This window comes from Saccopteryx bilineata, chromosome 2 (assembly GCF_036850765.1).
Source record: "Saccopteryx bilineata isolate mSacBil1 chromosome 2, mSacBil1_pri_phased_curated, whole genome shotgun sequence".
Classification (NCBI taxonomy): domain Eukaryota; kingdom Metazoa; phylum Chordata; class Mammalia; order Chiroptera; family Emballonuridae; genus Saccopteryx; species Saccopteryx bilineata.
In genome coordinates, this window is record NC_089491.1 from 10,992,270 (window position 1) to 11,012,165 (window position 19,896).

At 55.9% G+C, this 19,896-nt stretch overlaps 2 protein-coding genes across 5 annotated transcripts in view; one reads left to right on the forward strand and one right to left on the reverse strand.

Moving 5' to 3' along the window:
• Positions 1 to 1,681, forward strand: part of PSMB7 (proteasome 20S subunit beta 7) — a 60,763-nt gene extending 59,082 nt beyond the window's left edge. The window contains exon 8 of the mRNA XM_066256249.1: positions 1,449 to 1,681. Coding sequence (XP_066112346.1) covers positions 1,449 to 1,560 — 112 coding nt within the window. The 3' untranslated portion in view covers positions 1,561 to 1,681. The remainder of the gene's footprint in view (positions 1 to 1,448) is intronic.
• Positions 1,682 to 3,626: 1,945 nt separating this feature from the next.
• The window catches only part of NEK6 (NIMA related kinase 6), a 75,977-nt gene continuing 59,707 nt past the window's right edge, over positions 3,627 to 19,896 (reverse strand). For all 4 annotated transcript variants that reach the window (XM_066256251.1, XM_066256252.1, XM_066256253.1 and 1 more), the window contains 3 exons: positions 13,056 to 13,150; positions 7,338 to 7,451; positions 3,627 to 4,677 (listed from right to left, as the gene is read on the reverse strand). In XM_066256251.1, coding sequence (XP_066112348.1) covers positions 4,567 to 4,677; positions 7,338 to 7,451; positions 13,056 to 13,150 — 320 coding nt within the window. In that variant the 3' untranslated portion in view covers positions 3,627 to 4,566. The remainder of the gene's footprint in view (positions 4,678 to 7,337; positions 7,452 to 13,055; positions 13,151 to 19,896) is intronic.

Below are 19,896 nucleotides of genomic sequence, written 5' to 3' on the forward strand. Positions count from 1 at the left end.
ACAACTTAGGCTAATTGCGGATATTCATTGAGTGGTGTGAAGTGTGCTGGGCACACGGTGGCAGGTGTTGGGAGCCTGCCCTCTGGGCTGAGCTGCCCCCCTCAGTGCCCAGGCACTACAGCAGGTGCCAGGGGGCACTCTGGAACTTGACTGTCATCTTTTTTGCCAGCGGCTGCCTGGTGAGGCATTTGCCGGGTTAGGGGAACTTCTCCCAGAGTGAACAGTCAGGGTGAGCAGAGCCTAGGGCCCGGGCAGGCCCCCTGGGCCCAGGCCCAGTGTGGACTTGGCCCTGCACGTGCCCATTGGCTCATCTGCTCTCAGCCCTCACAGGCCGGGTTTGCAGTCCAGTTAAGGTAGGAGTCCTCCCAGTGTGCTGCTGAAACCAAGTGCTGTAACCCAGGATGGGGAGGAGGCTCTTGTTCCAAGATGGCAGCCGTCAAAGTCCTGTCTGGGGAAGGAGCCACATCTTCACACCAACAGGATAGGGTGGGAAACATCTTAAAAAGGTGCAGCTGCAAAGGAGTGTGGAGGGGACAAGCATGAAGGCCAGCTGTTCTTTGCTGCGCACTCTTGGAGTGATATAGAGCTCGGTGAGGTGGCCCTTTTCTGCTTCCTGCTCTGAGCACAAGTTCCATTTGAGACAATGGGTTTTCGAGGAGCATGTGGTCATGGCATAACCAGCAGTGTTCTGTTAGTCCCTGCCAGGTTGACAGAAATAATGTCCCGGCTGGGGACAGGCCACAGGGACAGTTGGATTTGTGGTGCTGTTTGACAATAATGTAATTCCTGGCCCCAGCGTGAGAACCAGTGGTGCAGGTACATATCTTACAGACTGCCTTGTGCTCAGAGAAACCTGGCGAATTCACGCCAAGCAAGACCGTGTTGGGTGTGTCCTAACGGTTACCCAGCATGTCCCTGCAGGAGGCAGTTAACTCTCCTTTCTTGAGTGTGTGGTCTTAAGTCACAAGCCTGGAGTCTGGCAGTGGGGCATTTTTATACTGTTTGTGCTTTCACATATTTTCTAAGTGTTTAAGGAAACAAGTCGGCCCTGTTGCTACACAAGGACAGGGTGAGACAGCCCCCGGAAGCATTGCTTCCTGCTGGTGTGCAGGTGCTCTGGGGAGGCTGGGTGGCAGACGAGCACCTGCTTTCAGCGTCTTCTGGGATGGTGAGGCGGGCGCGGAGACTTGGGTGCCCATAAGTGCCCGGTGCTCTAGCTGAGCGTTTAGTTTGCTGCCTGTCTCCCAGTGTCCCTGTTCAGTAGCCCATGAGAGCTGAGGAAGGTGAGATTGGGGGCAGCTGGTCTCCCAGGGGTGCAGAGCTGGGAATCGGAGGAGCTAGGATTCCTGCCCAGGCCTGGCTGCTTGCCTCCATACGTGTCCCTCTCTCCAGCCCTCCGGTGGCCCCTTGAGGATCTTAACTCGTGGCTGTTACTTTTTTCTTACTAGGTTTGGCCGGTACAGGTGTGAGAAAGGGACCACTGCAGTCCTCACTGAGAAAGTCACTGCCCTGGAAATTGAGGTGCTGGAAGAAACAGTGCAAACGATGGACACTTCCTGAATGGTGTCGGTGGATGGCTGGCTACTGCTCTAGAAGACGGGGGTGGTGGTGAAGTCTCCCTGTAAGACATTCACTCGGCTAGTGCTTGCTGAATGAAACCCAATAAAGCATGAAAACCAGATTGAGTGGCTGAGGTCTGGGGGCTGGGTGGTTTTTTGGGCCATCATGGCCTTTGGCCTGGCCCCCCTCAGGACGTTTATCCCTCCCAAGGGCCAGTCTGTTTAAGGGGTGTAAGCACAAGGTGACCCTGAACATAGATGAGGCTCGTTGTTGCAGGAAGTCACATTAGGTTACGCCGATTCTTCAGTTGAACATTTATACTCACCCCTTGTATTAACGCACCTTCTCTTTGTTTAGGGTGGTCCTGGGTTGTCTTTTTTTAATTTTTCTTAGGATGAGTGCAGCACAGCCTTTGCCCCAGCAGCCAAGTAAGAAAGAATTGCCAGACACGGTCAGTGCTACGTCCCGCACAGGGCAGGGAGGGGTGGTCTGCTTTGCCAATTACTGTTTGTAGTAATTCGGCACGCTCATTTCACAAACAGAGGCCTGTTGAGTGGTTGAAACTGCAGGCCTCTGGAGGGCCCTCGCAGGCAGAACTGTGCTTACAGCATGTACAGAGCCGGCTCCTCTACTGAGGGAGATGTGGTGGGGTCTGAGAACTGTGCTTACAGCGTGTACAGAGCCGGCTCCGCTATTGAGGGAGATGTGGTGGGGTCTGAGAACTGTGCTTACAGCGTGTACAGAGCCGGCTCCTCTACTGAGGGAGATGTGGTGGGGTCTGAGAACTGTGCTTACAGCGTGTACAGAGCCGGCTCCTCTACTGAGGGAGATGTGGTGGGGTCTGAGAACTGTGCTTACAGCATGTACAGAGCCGGCTCCTCTACTGAGGGAGATGTGGTGGGGTCTGAGAACTGTGCTTACAGCGTGTACAGAGCCGGCTCCGCTATTGAGGGAGATGTGGTGGGGTCTGAGAACTGTGCTTACAGCGTGTACAGAGCCGGCTCCGCTATTGAGGGAGATGTGGTGGGGTCTGAGAACTGTGCTTACAGCGTGTCCAAAGCCGGCTCCTCTACTGAGGGAGATGTGGTGGGGTCTGAGAACTGTGCTTACAGCGTGTACAGAGCTGGCTCCTCTACTGAGGGAGATGTGGTGGGGTCTGAGAACTGTGCTTACAGCGTGTACAGAGCCAGCTCCTCTACTGAGGGAGATGTGGTGGGGTCTGAGAACATAGGAATATTTGCAAAAAATCTGTCTGGAATTCGAAAAACTTTCAGTGGTAAGTGCTTGGTGGGAGACAGGCCTGGACTCCCCTAGAGAGAGCATGGCTGGGGAACCGGAGGAAGAGGCCCAGCCTCCTGTGTGCAGACTGCCGGGAGCAGGGCAGGAGAGCAGGGGAATTACTTAGGGCAGCAACTTAGCTAATAACTCAAAATTCTCTGGGAGCTTCAAAAAGGTCCGGGACCACACAGCATGTCTGGGTCCCGAGCAATTGTATTTTTAAAGGTGCCTCAAAGAATTGTCCTGCAAAGTGAAATCGTTTTAAAGTTATCTACACACAGTACTCATTCACACAAGTAACCCCCCTTACCCCGTTTTATTTCAAATATGGAGAACATGTATAAAGCAAAGGCTGCATCTGAAGATTTCTCAAGCCCGACAGTGTTAACAGAACAGGGTTCACACATGGAAACAGAGCAGCGGCCCAGTCCCGGCCCTTTGTCCCAGGGAGGGCCGTCAGCCATCAGCCGCAGTCCAGGGCAAGGTGGACGGCGGTGTGTGCTCTGCCTGGAGGGCTGACCGTCACCACGTCTCAGTGGGCGACAACTAGACCATTTGAGGATTAACTTGAGTATAAAGACAAAATTCAAACTATTTCCTTCAGAGCTCTAGTTTTTAAGTTCACATTTATAAATTAGTCTTCACAGTTAATCCTATTTGGAAGCAAGAAATAAAGGAACACATTTCTGGTTTCCTGTACATAATACAGTTGTACATTAATTATTGATTTACATGGTCCATGGACTTGAGTTTTGTGAAGGGGTGAGTGGCTACTATTTTGGATCATCTACAGTGTGCTAGACAGCTTTCATCTTTCATTTCAAATTCTGTCAGCACCCTGAAGGTGGTAGGTATTATTAGTCCCATTTTACAGATGAGGAGACTAAGGCTCAGAGACTAAGAAACTTGCCCAGGGTCTTGGCAGGAAGTTGCAGAACCAGAACTTGTACAGTGAATAGCCTGAAGGCATATTTTATATTTTTTGGTGTCCCATGGTTCCTTCCCACAGAGGAAAATGCTTAACACTGATCATTAAAAGAACTGCCAGCGGTCAGGCAGGTGCAGCAGGGCCTAGCAGCGAGCAGCTGTTCAGGAGGTGGCTGGGCGGGGCCGGGCTGCATGGAAGACACACCTTCAAATGCTGTCCGTCTGCCGAAACTGCGCCAGGTTCTGGGCTCTCCTCATCCTCATTCATCGAGTTATAAACGTAGATAAAAATATAAAGAAAATCTCCACTCTCCTTTAAAAAATTATGTCCACTTTATCCCTTTACAACAGAGTAAATTAAGCACACAGCTTGATTGAAAAGATTCTAAGAGCTAAACTGAACTTGCTACCAGCCATTTTCAAAGGCTCACTACAAATCACACAGTCGCCTGCAGTTCTGTTAGTATTGGCTGTGCCGGCCACTGAAGGAATTAGCCTAAAGATTCACATTACAGTCCAGACACAAGGGATGCATCACTGGCTCGCTGAACCACACGCCTGTTAACAACCCAGCTGAGACTGCATAACAGTTTAAAGAAAGGACTTGGGATTTGACCACCAGTGACAGGACCAGTGCCCCTCCCCCAGCTGTTCTGTACACAGCATCTGCCGCAAAGCCCGGCCGGTGGGGAACCTGCTGAGACCTCTTGGTTGATCTGGGCGACCGGGTGGCCACTTTGGAGAGAAGACTCAGGTAAGGCAGAGTGGTGCAGGCTCTGATAAGGCGCACCGCGTCCACGTTCAGGTGCTTGAGGTCCACACGTGCATCTGTTTGGCAACCTGGTGCACGTATCCGATGTCGGGCCGCTGGTTGGGGTCAGGGTAGATGCACATACTGACCAGTTCCCGTAACTGTGAGAGAGAGGGGGCATTAGTGTTAGAGTACTGCCTGCATTAACAGCCTGCCCTAACTCTCACCCTCAAGGCCGGGAGGTGCGGAGTGACCGCCTAAGGGAGAAGTGGTGGGTGCGGTCACAGCGCCCAGCAGAGCCAGGACCAGTCCGGGGCTAGCCTCAGAGGCCATGCTTTGACCCTGAGAGAGGTTGCCGCCAACTGATTTTGAACTTTAAACTGTTCACACTACTAGGCAAATCTGTGTGTGTCTGCTGTCAGTCACGTGGATGCCTAAACCAGAGGACAGAACTCAAGGCAAGGGCTTATTGATCATAATAAGTGCATTAACATGCAGCAGGGCTGCAGTCTGCCCACCCCCTGGCCTCTTGATTGTGCTCATGAAAGACGGAGCTTTTAATTACACAGACACTGAAGGCTGTGCCCGCCTCAGGGTGGGGGCGGGGTGCCTGCAGCCTCTGATCGCCTCCCTTCTGATAGCCAGAGTGCCAATTATTTTAATGGTAATTAAAATAATGACCTTAAAAAGCCTACATCTTAACTTGCATCACTGGACTCACTGCAGTTTTTTCATTTAAATACCTGCAGCTGGAGGGGCTGGCTGGCCCTGAATAAGGGGGCTCTGGACCCCGTGGCCCAGCTCAGAGTCTGGGGAGGGTCATGCGGAGGCCCCGGGGCCACTGCTCACAGGCCGTGTGTCACTCCTGAGGTGTCCTAGGCTGCAAACAAGGTTCCTTGGGGTCGGGCATTGTGAGCATCGTCTCAGCTTGTGTGGCCTTTCTGGATCCCACTGCTTTATAAACACTGAGAGACCCTGGGCAGGTGAGCTGAGCCTGCAGCCGCTTGGACACTCCCGGACCAAGGTTGCCCAGGATGAGGCGGCTTTGGGAACCATACAGAACTCAGGGGTCGGTAGTTGTGGTTGGCCCCTGACAGGTAAAGTACCCACAAAACCGATTATAGGGAAGTTTACGTGACTTCACTTGTCATTTGTGACTAGACCATGCAGTTGGCAGCAAGTGCATGTTTGAAAATTTTGGAAGTTACGAGGGAAACAAGTGTCTACTTTCATTTATAAGTGGTGACAGAACTTCAAACGTGAGGACAGCTGGGGACTGCAGGGCCAGGAGGCACCTCCGGCCCCCACACGGAGGTGGGAAAGCCCGGGGCTCTGGGGAGCAGGACCCCGTGGCGGTGGGAGGGCTGGAGAAGGGGCCAAGGGCTTTCTGCAGATGCATTTGTTCCAGTTTCTGATCCATGAGGCGGACTATGGTTCCCATTTATAGGCGGGAAACTGAGGTACGGAAGGTAGGATTTGCTCCACGTCACGTGCCTCCAGGTGTCTTGCCTCAACTTTGTACAGCATTCCAAATTTAAAAGAGAAGAGGAACCAAATGCAGCCATTAAGTTGGTAAAGAAATCTAACTGGTTTTCCTTTCTTGCCAACTTCCACTCCAGAGCACATCTCCTTTCTCCAAGGGTACACAGAAGAACTTGGTAAGCCGCCAAAGCAAAAGCCACGAGAGAGTGAGCTGACCGACTAGCAACGTGTGCTCCTGGCCCTCACTGTCCGTCCTCTGGGAGGCTGAACCAGTGAGCACGGAATAAGTTCAAAGGCTGGGTTCAAATCTTGCCTCCACCACTTGGGCAAGTGACTTAACCCGGGTCTGTTTCCTCACTGGTCAAGTGAGATGGGGGAGGATCCAACACAGTGGGTCACAGGTGAGATGTCATTATCTAGTGAGGCAATGAATGGCCCGCGAGCTGGCAGGCCCAGGGAGGTCTCAGACTCCCCTTCTTACCCACTAGTGGTGACCTCGGACAGAAAAAATGATAATCGTTGATGCTTACTGAACATTTACTCTGAGCCAGACGCTGTGCTCCATTCAGGGGCTATTTTGAGGATGGTGAGGTCAATGTCAGCCCGGTGCTAGACTGAGCACATCGCATACATTATCTTCATCTTGACACTGACCCTGCGAGGTAGATGCTAGGATGATCCCCGTTTTACAGATGAGGAAACTTGAGACAAGTTCAGTGTCTCGCCCAAGAACAGTGAAGGGTGTAAACCTCTGTGTCTGTCTCCACCCTCAGCCATACCATGCTGTAAACCTGTCGTTTTACCCTCGCATTTTACTTGTGAAGCAAAGATTAGCCCTATTTTCAAGGTCACGGAACTGAGGAGGATGACCCTCACACACCGAGGCAAGCCCTGTCAGAACCCATGTCTAGAGCTCCTGTGCCCGATGTTAAAATGTTGAAAATAAAGACCTGGAGTGTGACCAGTCAGTGACAGCAAGGAGAACAGTCTGTTCACTGTGTTTCCTGTCACAGGAGCAGTGTGGCAGCCAGGGGTGGTGTGGGGCCAGCCAGTGCCCTGCTGCCTTCCACCTGGGCGTCTGGCTCTGCTGTAGGACCACGCAGAGCTGTCCCTGGGATGTGCAGCAGCGAGCCTTAGCCCTGGGTTCAGGGGCAGATGGACAGGTGTGCTCACAGGGCCCCCTGGGCTGGCTCCTGGTTTCTGTGCCAGTGGGTGGGCCACCAGCCTGTCACACTGGTGCTGAGAGCTTTTCGGTAACAATGATCTGCTCCCCCCCCCCACTTTCCCAAAACTCCCCCTCCTCCGCCCCGTTAGGAGAACCCCAGGTCAGCCGACTCACCTTCTCCGAGTAATGCTCGCCCGGGAGAGGCGGGTAGTCACACTGCTCGATCTTCTGGCAGAGGGAGAAGAGGTTCATTTTATCTCCGTAGAAGGGGCTCTGGAGGGCTGCCATCTGCAGGGGGAGGGGGGTGGGAGAGGAGTTTTCGGCCCTGAAGTCCAACCTGGGGTCCTTCTCTGGTCCCCACTACAGCGACTGTCCAGTGGCACTTCCCGAAAACCCCGAGGAAGCCGGGATTCGACAGAAGTGGCTGTTATAACGCGATCCTTGTTACATTAAGCAAATTAAATGGGACAAGGGTTTCAGTGACAAAACTTGAAAGGCGAAAATAGACTGGGCACTGAGGGCGAGCGCGTGGCCCGCAGCCGTGCACAGGGCAGGTGGCGGAACGGCCCGGCCCGCTGGGGGTGATGCCTGGACCCCGCAGGTCCTCTGTGCATTCTTTTGTATTTCTAAAGCAATTCCAGAAACACCTGTGGGAGGGTGTCTGTTTAAGTAATAACTTTAGGGAATTACCTAAGGACAAACATGTTTGCGGGGGAGGGGTGAGGCATTTATTTCAGTCTGGGCTTTAATTCTGGCCGTTTTTGCCGGCACACTACGGAGCCGAGTCTGGAGGCCTGGCTACTGTTGTCTTGGAAGCCGGTGCCCAGACATCCTCAGGGAGGGTAGGCAGGAGGAGGGCGGTGGGCCAGTTGGTCACCCTGGGGGTAGGGGCCCGGGCCCTCTGCAGCCAGGCACCGCTTGCCCGATGCTCTGCTCTGCAATCTCGGGGTGTGCCTGCTGTGTGGTTGGCCTTCGGTTTCCTTGTCCCTAAAGTGGGAAGAGGCTCCACATGCAGGGCTGGGGGGGGGGGGCTTGGCTGGCCAGGGAGGAGGCTCCACCCTGAAGGCGGGCACGGGGGGGGGGGGGCGGGGGTTCTCACCCAGCTGGGGAGGGAACTACCGGGCTCCCCACCCCACCCTTCAGAGCACTACTGGGGGGGTGTCTTCAAAGGGGGCATGTGGGAGCCGTGGGGCGGGCTCCCCGGGGCAGCGGCTGGGCAGCCCATCTGCTGATTAATCCGTAATAGGATGCAAGTGCTTCCTGTCACTCCCGCTCACTGCTGCCAAAAGACGGCCCAACGCCTCCAGCTAATGAAGTGCGCTCGGGTAGTTGTGCCTGTCCATCCATTTGGCCCTTGTTCCTTGGAGGAGCCGGGCTGCCCAGGCCGCTCCACGATCCCAGCCAACGGCTCTGGGGCTCCGGCTGGGACGGGGCACTGGGAGGCTGAGGAGTCCTTAGGCCTGGACGGTGGCCCAGCGAGGGACACTGCTCAGGGCAGGGAGGAGCCCCTGGTAGCTGGGTTTGTGGCTACCTACTGGCTTTAATTGCTCCATCTACCCTGTCCACTTCACCCCTGTGGACAGGTCTGGTGACCCCAAGAGCAGGGCCCACCTCCAGAAGGCCCAGGGGGCTTCAGAGCCCAGGCTGCATCCCTGGGTTTACAAATGTCCACTGGGGAGGCGGCAGTGTGGCCTGGAGATTTGAGGGCGTCCTCTGACTCAGGTCCAGGACTGTCTGGGTGGCATCAGTAGACCAGGGGCCTAGGCCAGGCCAAGTGCTTCCAGGTGTGCTCAGGGCCAGGGGTTTGGGCCCCTCGGAGGGCCTGGGAGCCCGTCCTGACCGAGACAGGCCTGCACAGAGTGGCCCTGACCCGTGGCAGCGAAGGACAAGGGTGCAGGGCCCTGCCTCCCACAGGCTCCGGCAGCCTCACCGGGAGCTGGCTCTACCGCTGAGTGTGCAAGATGGCGTCACTTCGGTGATGCATTTCCAATCATTAAAATGAGAACCTCGAGTGCAAAGGGTTAATTGGGCAGTTTTGAAAGGACATTTGTTGCCACATTGGAGAGCAGCTGAGTACCAGGGGGTCACTCGGGGTGACCAGGGTGCCCTCTGACTCGTGGTTGGGGATTAAGATGGGTCTTCCCGCAAAGTGTTTCTGTTCAGAGTGGAAAGAACATTCAAATGTTGGCTCCACTAACAGCGGCTTGGGTGTTTCACGCGTCCGACCTGGGAGAGGGAGCCGGTGATGCTTTCGAAGAGCCAGTCTGATCTGGCTTGCAAAGCCTTGCTCTTTGTGATTCCTAAAGGGCCCCAGAACAGGGCGAGGGGCAAGCCCCATCTCCTCCATCCCATTTCGGGTCATTTTCCCCTCCTTCCCAGCACCTTCCCCATACTGCTTCGGAAAAGCTTCTCGAACAGGGTTGGCAGTGGGCTGTGCCGGAGGAGGCCCAGGGAATCAACGCAGCTTCAGTGGAAGCAGCGCCCCCCCCCCCCCCCCCCCCCCCCCGCAGCTGCCGGCCACGGGCCTTCCACCCAGATCAGGGCATCGGGCTGTGAAGGAACCTCGGGCTGCTCGCGACGCCGGGATTAGACCGATTACCCTGGACGGCGAGATCTCCGTGTACCGGTGACCACCCTCCTTGGACTGGCTGAGGAGGAGGAATTGCTCTTTGGGGCTGATGCTGGTTGTCTCGTTAGAACTGCCAAAGCCACGGCTCTCAGCACGGCTCCGCGAAGGCAGAACTTTTCCTGCCTGGCGTTATTGGAGTGACACACGTCCAGGGAAATGGGGAAGTGTGGGCACTTGCCCCCGCTGGGAGGGCTCAGAGGGGCTGGTGTGTGATCTGAGATGTCAGAGGGAGAAGGGGGCTCTGACTGCAGAGAGGACAGTGATTGCCTGTGACTCCCACCTTGTCGGGGACTCAGACACCCCTCTTGTCACCCAGCATCTCCCGGGCACGTCCTGGAGTCTGAACCCAGAGGCCCATCGCAAAGCGGTTTGTAGCTCTGCTCCCCAACGAGGAAGGGGCAGCTGAACCATTCCCTGGCTCATGCCAGAATTCCAGAGCAGGGTTCGGTTCTGAGCCAGGTGCAGCTGACCCCTGGTCTCCCCCCACCCCACTTTATTGCCGGGTTTCAGTCCTACACAAGCCTCTGGAGGCAGCTGTCCTACACAAGCCTCTGGAGGCCCCCCAGCTGAGGGTCCTGGGGCTGGCATTGAATGAGCCAATTCCTTCAGCTCCCATGTAGACAAATAAATTCTGTAGAGCCAGACAGCCTGCTGGGCGCCTCCACGGGATGTGCTGGGTAATGAAAATAAAGCACCGAGTCTTCCAACATGGCCAAACCTGGCGTCTCTGTTGGGAGCTCCCGGGGCAGAGGAGGGGCCTGCTGAAGTCGCGCCGGGCTCCTCACAGCCTGGTGCTCCCCTCACAGGGGCTCCGGGCAGACTCCACATCTCCTCCACTGAGGCCGTGCCTACCCCGCCGGCGGGGGGAGCGGGGGGTGCCCTGGCTCCTGTCCAGAGGAGGGTAGGCTCTGATAGGCGGCCTGGGGACCGGGGCCCAGCTCGGCCACTCCTTTGCTGTGTGATACTAGGAGATCTCTCCACCTCTCTGAGCCTTCCTCCCTCCCTTCAAGCAAGGCTGGGACTGTGCTGGTGTGAGTCTTGTGATTCACCCGAGTGCAGGGCAGTGCTGCTCCAGCTGCTGAGCCATGTGGCATCTCCTGTGCTGACCTCTTCAAGACAGATCCCACTGGGCACCCACCCTGGAGGGCACGGGCCAGGTGTAGTGCTTTGTGGTAGCTCCTCACTAGCCATGGTCAACGTCAGCGTCTTAGGTGACCTCAGGAGGTCCTTGGTGGACATCTGGATGCCCAGGTGTAAGGGGGTGTGGTGGGCTGAATAATGGCCCGAAGAGCTCTTCCACCCAATCCTTGGGCCCTGTGAATGTGTTAGCTTATATGGCAAAAGGGATCTGGCAGGTGTGATTAAACTAAGAATCCCTAGATGGACTACTATCCCAGGTGATTCCGGTGGGTCCTAAATGTAGCCACAAGTGTCCTTATGAGAGGGAGGCGGGGGAGGCCTGACCACAGAAGAGGAGGAGGCGTGCTGAGACAGTGAGGGCTCACAAGCCCAGGAAAGTTGGTGGCAGAAGGAACCAGCCCTGACGACACCTTGTCCTTAGTCCACCGAAACGGATTTTGGACTTCTGACCCCCAGAATGGTAGAAGAACCGTATGTTGCATGGAGCCATCGCCTTTGTGGTGACCGGCTTACAGCAGCCCCAGGAAGCCAGCAGGGGCTTTGATTCTCCCCGTCCTTGTCCTCACCCTCGGGGGCATGGGGGAAGGCAGGCTTTCTCTGGCTCTGTGCCCAGGTGTGCTTCACGGGGGCCACGCGGACCCTCAGACGTGGTCTGGGCGTGTAGGGAGCCTCTATCGCAGCCCTTCAGGCTGGCACCCTGGAGTACACCACAGGCTGTGGCGCGAGCTCCAGTCAGTCGTGTCTGTGGGTGTTTCCTTCCAATTACCCAGCCTGGGCTCAGATGCAGCTCCCTCCCCGTCTGCTGGGAAAACATCCGCTTCCCGTGGGGCTGGGGTGTGGGGAGAGGGGTGGCAGCCTAGGGCAGAGCCCCCACCGACTGGCACCCCCAGAGGGGCTGGCCACGACAGTCCCCATCCGTGGGGGGGCCCAGGGCCATTAGGTTGAGATCAGTCCCCACTGTCCCCGAGGACATCCATGCCCACAGGACTCGACTGATTGGTTTCATTGATTTCCCACTGCCAACATGTCCCTCCCAGGCTGCAAGCCGTGTGGCCCCACATACTGCCGACAGATAAGACCCCCCGGCAGGCGCATCAGAGCCTGTGCGCTGGGCAGCCACTAGCGCTGACACTGCTTCGTTAGGCAGGTGTTTAGTGCCCAAGACGGGGACTTGGACTTGGAGGGCTGCCTGGCCCAGAATCCGTGAGGCCACAGGCTCAGGCTGCATCTGCCTCTGGGAGCTCGACAGAGGCTCTCGTGTGGGAGGCTTCGTACGAGCACGAGGCCAGCTGCCGTCCTCCCACTAGCGCTGGGGACGCGCCTGTGCCGCCCTGGTCAGCCTGCGTGCCTGCTGGTTTATGTTTGGAGACGCTCCCAGTTCACAGGACGCAGCTCACGGAAATCCCAAACGCAGAATGGAAACATAAGGACCCAACCATCTGGACGAGGGACAACAGCCACAGGGCAGGACAGAGCTGAGGCTTCCGCTGGACGGAAGCCAGCCTGCACTGCACACAGGGCGACGTGGCGGCTGCAGGGCTTCCCTGCTGGAGGCGGGCAGTGGAGGCCACGCCCCGGGCCCGCGTGGCCAGCGGGTGTGGAGTGCGTGGGAGCCGCACTAGGCGGCCCAGGGCCGGGTAGCGGGAGTGTGGCCACCACTGTGGAGGTACACAGTGCGTGGGAGCCGCACTAGGCGGCCCAGGGCCGGGAAGCGGGGGTGTGGCCACCACTGTGGAGGTACACAGTGCGTGGGAGCCGCACTAGGCGGCCCAGGGCCGGGTAGCGGGGGTGTGGCCACCACTGTGGAGGTACACAGGGCTCCAGGGCTCGGCGCTCCCTCCTTCCCGCCTCCCTCCCTCTCTCTGTCACAGTCTCATGACTGAAAGTGGCTTGTGCTCCCCAAACCCCCAGTCATCTGGGGCCACCCTGCTGGTCACAATGGGTGGGGCATCTGTTTGTTCATGTTGTCTCACGTCTGAGCCTACTGTGCCTCCATCCAGAATGGCCACACATGCCACAGGTAGCTGTCGCCCACCCCTGGGTTTCCACCCCAAGCTGGTGGCGGGCACCCCGCCGGGCTGGGCACCCGGCACACAGGCCCCACCAGAGGCCACAGGGCTCACCTCATACAGCAAACAGCCCAGAGACCAGATGTCGGACTTGAAGTTGTAGCCGTTCTCATGGATCCGCTCGGGTGACATGTAGTACGGTGTTCCCACTGAAACACAGCAAGGGGGTGGGGGCTTATTCTCTGCGCAGGGGCAGGACGCGTGAGCAGGAGCGGGGGGAGGCGTGCGGGCTGAGGGAAGGCCTGGACTCAGTCTCGGGGACCGTGGCAGCTCCTTTCCCTCCCCCGTCTCTCTTCCTTCAAATGAGAGGGCTGGGCCATCTTGAAGGTTTCCATGCTGGTAGGGCACTGAAAGCCCCTGGGGACAGGGACCCACACGGGTGGGGGCTGGGCACCTGGGGATTGGTGTTTCTGCCGACTTCCCAGGGAAGTGGGACGCAGCAGCCACGTTCTGGGTAGCAACCACTACTGTTAATGCTGACCGAGCATGTCCTTTGTTAGCTTATTCGTGTTCCTCATGGCCCTACAGAGAGGCTTCCCCATTTTACAGATGGGGAAACTGAGATTCAGAAAAGCAGCAGCACTGAGTTCAAACCCAGAGCTTCCGCCTCCAGAAACTGAACTCTTCGCCACCACCCTTAGCTGGCACCACTTGGCACGCCCAGATTGGGGGTTGGCTGAGATTTCTTAAACAGAACAGAAAAGACACGACACGGCAAAGAAAAGATTGATAAACTGGGCTTCATTAAAATTAGGAATTTTGGTTCACCAAAAGACCACTCAGAGAGTTAAACGGCACAGCCTGGGAAGAAATAGTCTCAGCATATGGACCCAACAAAGAGAATATCCTAATGGCCAATGAGCAGAGGGAATGGCGTTGTTTTTCTCATTGCTCATTAGGGCAATGCAAATTAAAAGCACAGGGAAGTACTGCCACCCCTCACCTGAATGGTTGAAGTGAGAAAGATTGAGATGAACCGAGGCCGGGACTCTCACACATGGCACAGCCATGATGGAGAACTGTGTGACTGAACATGGCTGACACTAGAACCCAGCAATTCTGCTCCTAGGTATATGCCCCAGAGAAATGAGTGCCCTGTCCATCGAGATACGGTCGAAAATGTGCAACGTGGCTTTATTTGTTATAGCCAGAAACCAGAAACAAATGCCAATTGACAGTAGAATGGATAGATCGATAATGTGGTTTACTCCCACGATGGAATACTAAACAGCCATGAACAAGAACGAACAAACCTCAGGTAGATGCCACCACGTGGATCAATCTCATAGCCACAATGGCGAGTGAAAGCAGCCTGGCACAAAAGAGCAGACACTATGATTCCATTTTTATCAAGAACAAGAAAGCCTGACCAGGCAGTGGTGCAGTGGATAGTGTCAGACTGGGACACGAAGGACCCAGTTTCGAGACCCCGAGGTTGCCAGCTTGAGCGCAAGCTCATCTGGTTTGAACAAAGATCACCAGCTTGGACCCAAGGTTGCTGGCTCGAGCAAGGGGTTACTTGGTCTGCTGAAGGCCCACGGTCAAGGCACATATGAGAAAGCAATCAATGAATAACTAAGGCAGCGGTTCTCAATCTGTGGGTCGCGACCCCGGTGGGGGTCGAACGACCAAAACACAGGGGTCGCCTAAAGCCATCGGAAATACATATTTTATTTAAAAATGTATTGTAAAAATGTATTGTATAATAAATATGTATTTTCTGATGGCTTTAGGCGACCCCTGTGTTTTGGTCGTTCGACCCCCGCCAGGGTCGTGACCCACAGGTTGAGAACCGCTGAACTAAGGTGTCGCAACGAAAAACTGACGATTGATGCTTCTCATCTCTCTCCATTCCTGTCTATCTGTCTCTGTAAAAAAAATAGGCTCAAGGGAGCTTTACTGTACCTATATCACACCTCAACTGAATAAAGCAGACGGGACACGCTTGTGAAGATTTGGCACTGCAAAGATGGGAGGACCCCTGAGAGGAGGTGAGCTCCCCACCACCAGAGGTAGGCAAGCTATGGCAGAGGGGCTGATTAGGCAGAGCTGAGGAGGGGCCCAGGAATCTGGATCTGTAACTAGAGGTCTGTAACCTGAGACTCTGATCTCAGTTCATTTGGAGGGTGATTGTTCTGGAGGCTTTAGGACAGAATTTTAAAGGCTGCTATACAGAGGACATTTTCCCTAGCCGGGAGGTACCATGTGCATGTGACAGTGGCCGCTGCTCTGGCCAGAGTCTGTGAAGGAAGCTGAAGTCCAGCGAGGCAGAGGCTGAGTCTGAGATGTGGCTTATGACCCTGTGAGGACAGGCCTTTCCGCGGCTGGACTTGGCGCCCTCAAAGCAGGGGTCTAGGTTTGGGGGTTTCACGAGCCAGACCTGTTTCAGGGCAACTACATGTTGCCAAGTTGAGGTGTTTAAGAAACACAAAACCCTAACTACCCTTTTAGTGTCGCTGTTATTTTAACAAGAAAGACAGTTTAACCCTAGAATAGAAAACTCGTAATCTCAAAATCAAGGAGTCCTTTCTTTACACTTGGAAACTTGATCTTCTTGTTGGTCTCATCTCACTGGCGACGTATGAGGAAGTCTGTCACACAGACCCGTAGAGGCTGCGAAGTGTTGGAAACCCGTTTCAGGTTTCCCGGGCAGCACCTTGTTTACCAAAGCATTCCAGCGCCCTGCCCAGGACCAGGGCACAGGTCATGGCGGGCGCCTGATAACCATCGACTCACTGAGTCAATGAACCACAACTGCATGTTATCAGATAGCACATGTCAGTGTTCACACTTTTTTCTTGCAGCCTAATGCACCGTTTCCTTAACTGACGGCTGCCCACGAGGGACTGCCACATTATTGCTTTATCAGAACACCGAGCACCCTTTGATGGCAATAATTCCTGAACAAGGACAGCAGCCATCACTGAAACACGTGGTTTGAGGGCTGTGTCATCCCATGCATATTTTAGGGCTGCAGTCAGGGGGCTAATTGCTATTCAGCAGAAAGAGCTGTCAGTCAACGTGCGACTCCGTGTGGGACTCTATAAGCAAACTGACTTCCGGTAGCAGCCTCTTGTACATTCTGGTCACGAGGGAGCAAAATGACAATGAACAGGCGAGTGTGAAATGGGTGACTTGTCATAACCAAATCACAGGGCGACATCCAAACTGTTCTCAGATCAAACTGTAAGTGATTCCAGCGCTCGGGGTGCTGTGGTTGGATGTGCCTGTGAGGTGAGAACCGTCTCCCACACTGAACGGCCCGTGGGGCTGATGGCGCACAGAGACAGCAGGGGCGGTGGGGAGGAGGAGCTTGGCGCCCTGTCCTCAGTGACGGGCAGCAGGGTCCACTGTCTGGCTGCGCGGCACCCCTCGGACCCATGGCCAAGCCCCTGCCTGGCTGGCAGTGCAGGGAGGCCCTGACCCCTCTTATGCCCTCCGTCTTGTCCTCTGCTTGTTTAAATCTGCCTGCATGTCTGCAGGAGGGTCTCGGGAAGAGAGGACCCGCAGGGTGGTCAGGCCTGTCCGCAAGTGAGGGCTGTGTGTGCCTGGCCCGCCCCCAGCCCCACCTCTGCGCCTTTCACAGGCTCCTCCCTTCGTCTCCTGGGGAGCTCCGTGACCCCTTCCCACCCCGGCCAGTGAGAGCCAGCCACTCAGTGAGAACACTGGGCTTGTCCCTCTGTTCAGTCACCACTTTCTCCCTCTGCCTGGGCTCCGGGGCCCTGCCTCAGCCCTGCCTGTGGTGAGCGCCTTGGGGCCCACGGAGAGAGCAGGGAGCACCTCACCCCTTTCTCTCTACTGTCCACCCCGTCCTGTCTTCACTGCTCTTCCTCCTTTTACCCTACTCGCTGCTGGGGTGAGGGACAAAAGGCAAACACCCATATGCAATCTGGACTTTCTTCTAAGACGCCAGTGCTGCAGACGCCATCCATCCTTCCATTCAATAGTCCATCCTCCATCCACCCATCCACCCATCCATCCATCCACCCATCCATCCATAATTGCCCATCCATTACCCGCCCACCCATCCATCCTTAGTCTGCCCATTGATCCATCTGTATCTAACGTTAACTGAGCTCTGATGTTGTGCTGGGCCCTCCCAGGAGTGGGCCCATTGGGAGGTAATGAGCTGCCTGTCCCAGGAAGTGTCCAAAAGGAGCCAGTTGATCCAGGAAAGGCTGGATTGATCAGCAGCCACAGCCAAATCCCCTGGACGAGCTTGCTAAGTCTCTGGCTCCGTGCCCTACCCCTGACCGTGGGGTCAGAATCTCCAGGGCTGGAATGTGAACGCCCACGTCTTGCATAAGCTCCCGGGAGGTCCGTGAGCGTTACAGTCTGAGGGGGCCCGTGCAGAGCCTCGCCCACCTGCCGGCCCTTCAGACGCTCAGAGACATCTGTGGAACACATGAATTTATAAAGTGCCCGTGCAGAGCCTCGCCCACCTGCCGGCCCTTCAGACGCTCAGAGACATCTGTGGAACACATGAATTTATAAAGTATCAGCTGAGGGAAGTTTGGGCTGTCCCTGATGGGCACTGGGGCCCATGCCTTGGGGCAGCGTCTCCAGTCCCCAAACCTAGGAGACTGTGAGTCTTAAAGTTGCCTTATCAGAAGGGTCCTCAACTTGTTTTAGGGGTGCACAGAGCTGCAGGGGGTGAACACAGTACCCCCTCCTGTTTTGCCAGAGCTCCCTGGGAATAAGTCTGTAAAACCCAATTTTTATACTGACAAGTCCTCAAACATTGTGAAGCATAATGCACAACTTGCATGAGTTTTCAAGATAAGATGAGAGACTTCAAAGCGGCTCCAAGCTTGCAGCGGGCCCTGGGGGATATGTCCCCAAACCCCGGGTAGGGGGAGCGGAGATTCTGGGGAAGAGTGGGAGGAGCTGGCAAGAGGAGGTCCCCTGAAGACCAGTGGGTGGCTCTTGTCCTGCCCCGGGGTCTTCTGTGGGCACCTGGGCAGCAGGGCAGTGGCACAGTCTGACAGAGATGCTCAGACAGGAGTGAACAGCCTGCGCCTCAAATCCCCTTCCAGCAACATCCCCATCAGACCAGCCAGCCGCCACCCTCCCTGCTCACAGTGGGGGCCCAAGCTCTGCATATGAAAGAGGAGCCTAAGAAACCCTGACCTTCCTGCGTCTTTCCCTAGAACGCCCAGATTTCAAACCCCGCAGATATCAGAGGAGAACTGGGGACCTCAAAGCGGAGGCTGATTAAAGGGGCCCCGCTTCCCCGAGATGCGCCTCTCCTGTCAAAACAAACTTGGCGTGGTTTGAAATGCTGGTGGTGTTTGAAACATGTTCATTAGCTATGAAAAAGGCAGAGATTTCACATGAAGAGAGGCTGGTGTCCGTGGGCTGCACTTCTTCCCTGCATGGCGGTGGTGGGAACGGCTGGAGAAACAGGGGGTCACCCCAGCATCCACGGGCCAGGCGGGGCTGGGGCCTCCCGAGGGCTGGACAGCCTGGGTTGGGCCAGGACCGACTGGGAGCCGCACGCAGTGGGCCTGACCTGCTTCAACCCCTCACCAGCGGAGAAGGGGCTTTTCCCTCTTAGCCTCCGTTTCCTCATTGGCGAAATGGAGAGGCTGAACTCATGGTCCCTGGGGCCCTTCCCCCAACACTTCGGAGCCCTGGTGTCCCACCTGGGAAATGGGGACAGAACAACCCTCTGCAGGATGAAAGGCTCGGGCAAGGCCTGGCTGCCCACAAACCCTGGGCGGAGAGCGGGGCAGGAACCAACAAGGCTCTGAAACCCGGAGACCAGCTTCCTTGGTGTCGGGCAGTGTGAGCTGCATTTGGGTCTCTCTGTGACCCACCTCCAATAATGACGGGAGGCCTCACATCCTGGGGTCTCCCCTCCCCTCTGACCCTGCCGCTGCCCTCATTTACCTGGACAACTGACAGGCCCTCCTGTCCTGCCCATCTCTCCCCTACTCACCAAAGCAGAGGCCATGTCCCCCAGGCCTGGCTGATTCCTCAGCCCCCAAAGGAGAAAGGCCAGGTCCTCAGCCTGGCATTCATGGCCTTTCTAGACTGTCCCTGTTCCCCACAACACACACGCACACGCACACACACACACGCACGCACGCACGCACACACCAGGCTCACCTGTGTCACTGTTTATCATCAAGCCCTCCTGAAATTAATTACCAGCCGACCCCATCCGAGCTATACACAACCTTCAGAAGAAGCAGCAACATGGAAAAAAACATTGCACTTTTATTAGCATTGACTTAATTTCAGAATGTTTACATTCGTACAAATATCTGCCTGGTTCTAGTTCCCACACCGAGTGTCTCTGACAGACGTGAAGATTGGGAGGCTCCATTCTCGGACTCTACACAGCACTGGGTTTCCAGGGATCAGGGTCTTACCCGAGATGGCTCAGGGAGTCCCGGATGGAAACCTGAGCTATGCCCACGTCTCACCCTCACCCTCGCCCACCACACTGGCATCGCACCCCTCCCCCCACTGCACCTGGGCTTCTTCCTCTGATGACCTGCTCTGTGGTGACTCCCAGCCCAGGTGTCTGAAGTACCAGATGAGCCAATACCTGGGATGTAACTATTGGAACAGTGCTTGGTTCTTGATGAAACCTAAATGAATTTCCAGCCCCAGCCTGTAAGTTCCAGAGGACAGGGCCTTCCCAGCGAGTGGCCAGGGCCTGGCACAAACCCTTGAGCGAATGAGCAGACAGACAAGCATAGGCTGCACCCTCGGCCCAATCAAGTCTTCACTCGCTCTCCCCTTGAGATGCTCTCTAGCATCGGATTGTCTTGTTCTAACAGTTTTGTCCCTAAAAATGCCAGGGATGCTGCAGACGAGGCAGGCACCCCTGGCTGCATAGGTGTGACCTCCCATGACCTCCTCCTACCCAGGTGTCAGCACTCAG